At 62.0% G+C, this 4996-nt stretch overlaps 1 protein-coding gene across 1 annotated transcript; it reads right to left on the minus strand.

Moving 5' to 3' along the window:
• Positions 1–1490: 1490 nt before the first annotated feature.
• Positions 1491–4794, minus strand: GAL3ST1 (galactose-3-O-sulfotransferase 1). Its single transcript, XM_010082551.1, has 3 exons — positions 4670–4794; positions 2075–2840; positions 1491–1874 (listed from the first exon to the last, which is right to left on the minus strand). The coding sequence occupies exons 1-3, from the start codon at positions 4792–4794 to the stop codon at positions 1491–1493; spliced, it is 1275 nt and encodes a 424-aa protein (XP_010080853.1).
• Positions 4795–4996: the final 202 nt, after the last annotated feature.

The raw sequence follows: 4996 nt of genomic DNA on the forward strand, positions 1-4996 counted from the left end.
CACCCTTGAAGACGGGGTGCATCCAGCACCGGTGGAGCCAGGACTTGGCGGCACGAGTGAGTCCTGTCTCCTGTGATGGCTGTCCCATGGGTCTGGTGTCCCTGCAAAACCAGCCAACCCTCCTGGTGGCACCTGCGCACCGTGGGGATCCCATGGCAGTGCTGGTGGCTCCGCAGGGACAAGGGACAGAGCCAGGCATTCTTGCTGGTTCCTCAGCACTGCCCAGGGGACATGGGGCTCCCTACCCCACGGCTGATGGGGAGACCTGAGCCGGGACCCCCAGGGGCGGCCGAGCCAGCAGGATTGTGTCCCCAGGAGGAGTGGGGACCAGTGGAGCATCCTCTGCGACTGCACGGCCTTGCGCTGGGGGTCAGGGTAGGAAGGTGTCACCCCAACCCCACCCCTGGAGAAGAAGGAGGTGGCTGGGGGCCGGCTGGACCAGCCTTCTGTTAAAAACTGCCAAAACCACGATTATCTTACAAAAGTAGAATTGCTTTTTTTATGTCTCGTCTGTACAAAGGGAGCAGAACGGGGGCTGGGGGGCTGGCAGAGGTCCCTTTGCTGCCGGGGAAGCTCAGCTGCGGGTGCCACCTCCGTGCCCCGCCAGGGGCACTCTCTCTCGGCAGGACACGGCATTGCCGGTGTCATCTAGCCCGACGGGACACCTGAGGTTTGTCCCCACCACAGGGAGGGGACAGACACTGTCCTCAATATCCCCCCCTGCCCAGGGGATGGCATCACTGGGACAGTGGCCACTGGAGCCCCTTCCCCATCTCCTCCCCAGTTCTCACCAGACCCCGTGGGCCTCCCAGAATGTCCCCTGTAGGGACTGGGGCCACGGGACCCTCTAACTGGGATGATGTGGGGCCAGGAGGGGACCTGCTGCACTGACACCCTTTGCCTGTGGGGACCACAAGCCCACTGGTGGGTGTTCCGTCCTCCAAACCCCAGTGCAGACATCACCGCATCCTTTGGCTGGCTGGGGGTCACGGCCTGCCGTGGACCCGCACCCATGGGTGGGCTGAGAACGTGCTGCGCCCACCCTGGGCCAGGAGGACCCCCTGGTGCTGCTGATCGGGCACACCCCTGCCTCACTGCCCGACCCACAGTGTCCCTCCGGCGCCATGGTGATGGATGTCCTGCTCCCGCTGTGACGAGTCCACATCCTTCACGAACACCTCCTCTAGCCGTTCTGTGGGGAAGGAAGAAGTGGATCCTGCTGGAAAAAACCACCCCCAAACCTCCAATCCTTGACTCCTCGCAGGCAGGGGTGGAGGCAGAGGCTCTGCTCTCCCTGCCGGGGGGTGACAGCAGCCCCCCTGCAGGCTCCTGCCCAAGGTCTCTGCAGGACGGTGATGGAGAGTCCACCCGGCCTTCCCAAGTGCCGGAGCCTCCAGCCAATTCTGCTCGTGTCCAACCAAAAGACACCATGAGTAAGAAAAGGAAAGCACCTGGTTCTTCCCGGGGGAGAGCGGGGTGCCCGCCATCCCCTACCACTTCAGGAAGTCCCGCACGCGGCTCCACAGCTTGGTGATCCAGAGGTTGACTCCCAGGTCGGTCAGGTACTGGATTTCGGGCGTCAGCATCTTGCGGCACAGCTTCTGGTGCTTCTTGTTGATCTTCTTCTTCAAGTTGTAGCCCAGGATGGACTTTTCCCCCAGCGGCTGCCAGGGTTGCATGGAGGACTCTTGAATGGCGCTGGCATCCACGGCGCGTCCCCCATCGATGCAGATACTCCTCATCTTCTCGTTCTCCCGCTGCAGCTCAGCCACATCCTTGGCCATCCGCTCCCTCCCGTAGGCCTCCACTTTACGCCAGAAGGTGGCATTAAAATAGCGGTAGAGCTTGGCGTCGATGAGGTTCCAGGAGGTGGCCTTCTCGTAGAGCTCAGGTGTCAGCCGGGAGACGGTGGAGCCCTTCCGGGCGTTGAGCTTGAAGTAGAGGACGTCCTCCAGCTGCCAGCACAGCAGGTCCTTCAGCAGCACCAGGGACTCCCGTAGGCCTCCACTTTACGCCAGAAGGTGGCATTAAAATAGCGGTAGAGCTTGGCGTCGATGAGGTTCCAGGAGGTGGCCTTCTCGTAGAGCTCAGGTGTCAGCCGGGAGACGGTGGAGCCCTTCCGGGCGTTGAGCTTGAAGTAGAGGACGTCCTCCAGCTGCCAGCACAGCAGGTCCTTCAGCAGCACCAGGGACTCGTCAAAGTACTCGAGCAACATAACGAGGTGGAAACGACGATCTATCTCCTGGATGTGCTCCTCCACCAGCGGGCTGTTGGCGTTCAGGTTGTTGTCGTAGCCCAAGTCAAAGAAGAGGAGGTTTTGGAGGTAGTGAGCGTTGAACCCGTTGGGGTCATAGTAGTGCCAGGGGTCCCGGAGGAACTCCGCCAGCTTGTCCTCCCCTGTCAGCTTCCAGGTGAGGGGGATGACACGCCCAAAGTAGTGGAAAGAGGACTCAAAGAGGTAGGCAGGGTCCCGCAGCACCGTCACGAAGGTGGCGTCGGCCGGCAGGAGCTTGCGCACCTCCTCATAGTGGAAGCGCATGTGGTTGCAGATGATGTTGAAGCACGCGCCCGGCCGGTAGTGCTGGACCTGGCTGCGCTCAAAGTAGGAGGGGTAGTAGAAGTCATTGCGGCCGTTGGGGAAGGCGAATTTCAAGTGATGCTTCTCCCCGAAGCGGAAGAGGATGTTGAGGATGGTGCTGCTGGCCGTCTTGTGCGTCTTCATGAACATGACGTTCAGCTTGGGCACGCAGCTCTGGCCCGAAGGGCTGCCCGTGCCATTGGCTGCTGCCGGCACCCTGCCGGGGGCCGGGTATGAGGAGCAGGAGGAGGGTACAGGGATCCTAGGGGGGAAGAAGAGACAGGACGCCACGGTGAGGGAAGCTCGGTCACCGTGGCCCAGCCACCACGAAGGCTCGGCCGTTTTCTCTACTGGACGAGCTGGACTTGGGGATGGGTGCTCACCCAGGGGACGGGTGCTGGACCTGGGGATGGGTGCTGGATCTGGGGATGGGTGATGAACCTGGGGATGGGTGCTGGACCTGGGGATGGGTGCTGGATCTGGGGATGGGTGCTGCATCTGGGGATGGGTGATGAACCTGGGGATGGGTGCTGGACCTGGGGATGGGTGCTGGATCTGGGGATGGGTGCTGAACCTGGGGATGGGTGCTGGACCTGGGGATGGGTGCTGGATCTGGGAACGGGTGCTGGACCTGGGGATGGGTGCTGAACCTGGGGACAGGTGCTCAACCCAGGAATGGGTGCTCAGCTTGGGGGATGAGTGCTCACCCCCAGCACCCTCCGGATTCCCTAGCACACAGGAGCCCAGAGCCTGGGGATGGGTGCTGGACCTGGGGATGGGTGCTGAACCTGGGGACAGGTGCTCAACCCAGGAATGGGTGCTCAGCTTGGGGGATGAGTGCTCACCCCCAGCACCCTCCGGATTCCCTAGCACACAGGAGCCCAGCGTTGGGCAGAGCACCCTTGGCCCTCAGCCGTGTCCTCCATGGGACCAGGGCCCCCACCCAGCAGGAGCCCCTTGGCAAGGGGGGCAGAGCCCACTGCCCTCAGCACCCCCCCCAACATCAGGTGCCCGTAGGGCCAGCAAACCAATCTCCTTCACCCTCTGGACAACCCCAGGCACCAAGGACATCTCAGTACGGGGGTCTTCACGGTGGCCAGCTCCACCAGCATCGGTGCAGCCTGAGCGGGGGGTCCCCATCCCTCCCCATGGCCATGGCCACAGTGGTGGCCCTGGTGCAGGTGATGGTGGGACACACATCGAGATGAGCTCTCCGTGGCCGTAACTCCACGCGCAGGAGCCAATAACTTTCTTGCGATGCCTGGAAGCTCTCAGCCCCTTGGAGGAGTTGTGAAGGATCCAGCACCCGAGCAAAAAGGGAAATAATTCAGCTCGTAGGCCCATGGGGAGCACCGAGAACAGCTTGTGTGTTACCAGAGATGCTCAAAGCAGAGAACAGAAGCCATGGTGTCGAGTGACTTTGGCCACGTTAACGAAGCTGCAAAGCTGCTCCTTGATAACACTCCCACCCGGCAGCGCAGGCTGGCTCGTAGCTTATGGAACGCCCACGGGCAGATCTCGTTTATAAGCTTTGAGATAAATTTAACGTCAGGAGGGATGGCCAGGAGCTGAGCCACCAGCTTTTGCCGTGACAGGCAGCAGAGAACTTTGAACCTCCTCGTGCCCATCTCTGCAGGTGAGAGTTCCCACGTGGCAGTGATCTGGTTGCTCATGAAGGACAAGCTCTCGATAATGAGCACCTGAATAACCGCCCCGGCTCTGCCCGCTGCGCCTGGTGCCAGGGAACATCCCCATGATGCTTTCCCATCGCCCAGGGGACATGAAGCTGCGTGGGCAGGGGGTCTCCTGCACCTCCCCAATCTCCCCACCGCCCAGGAGCTGAGTGCTGGCTGCTGTTCTGCAGCAGGTCCCCCCAGGTGAGTGTCCCCAGCACCCCGGGGAGTTGGGGTTCACCTGCCCCCCACCCATGGGACAGGGAGCAGTCCCCAGCAGAAGGCTGTGGGAAGGGGACATCACGGTGTGAAGTCACCAGCACCTGGAAAACCCCGGGGCCATCCCTGGTTGGGGTACCCGGTGCAGCCCAGGGTGGCCAAGCTGCCCAGGGGGGACACGTGGGGACCCCACACTTACTCTGTCACGCTGACTTGCAGCGGGGGGACGGCGTAGGAGTAGAGCAGCAGCATGAAGCTGGTCAGGAGGGTCCCCAGGACGAGCCCCTTGCACATAGACCTCCAGCGCGTCCCATGGTGCAGCATCCTGGTCACCTGTGGCCGGCAGAGAGGACAGCCATCAGCACTGGGGGACACAGGGACCGAGGGGACCGAGGGGACTGTGGGACTCTGATCCCGAGCAAATAACACACGCAGGCATCTCATGGGCATGGGAAATCCTGGGAAGTATGCAGGCTTTTCAGTGCTGGCACTGCCAGGAGAGAGGAGAGCCAGCGCCAGGCGTGTC

This window comes from Pterocles gutturalis, unplaced genomic scaffold (assembly GCF_000699245.1).
Source record: "Pterocles gutturalis isolate BGI_N339 unplaced genomic scaffold, ASM69924v1 scaffold26221, whole genome shotgun sequence".
Classification (NCBI taxonomy): Eukaryota; Metazoa; Chordata; class Aves; order Pterocliformes; family Pteroclidae; genus Pterocles; species Pterocles gutturalis.

What these genes read in the sequence shown, in the direction of transcription:
- GAL3ST1 (XM_010082551.1), bottom strand. Translation starts at nt 4,794, where the DNA reads ATGCTGCACCATGGGACGCGCTGGAGGTCTATGTGCAAGGGGCTCGTC. An exon ending in CTGCAAGTCAGCGTGACAGA is followed by an intron (nt 2,841 to 4,669) that starts GTAAGTGTGGGG and finishes CTTCCCCCCTAG; the next exon opens with GATCCCTGTACCCTCCTCCT. An exon ending in CACCTGAGCTCTACGAGAAG is followed by an intron (nt 1,875 to 2,074) that starts GCCACCTCCTGG and finishes CTCTACGAGAAG; the next exon opens with GCCACCTCCTGGAACCTCAT.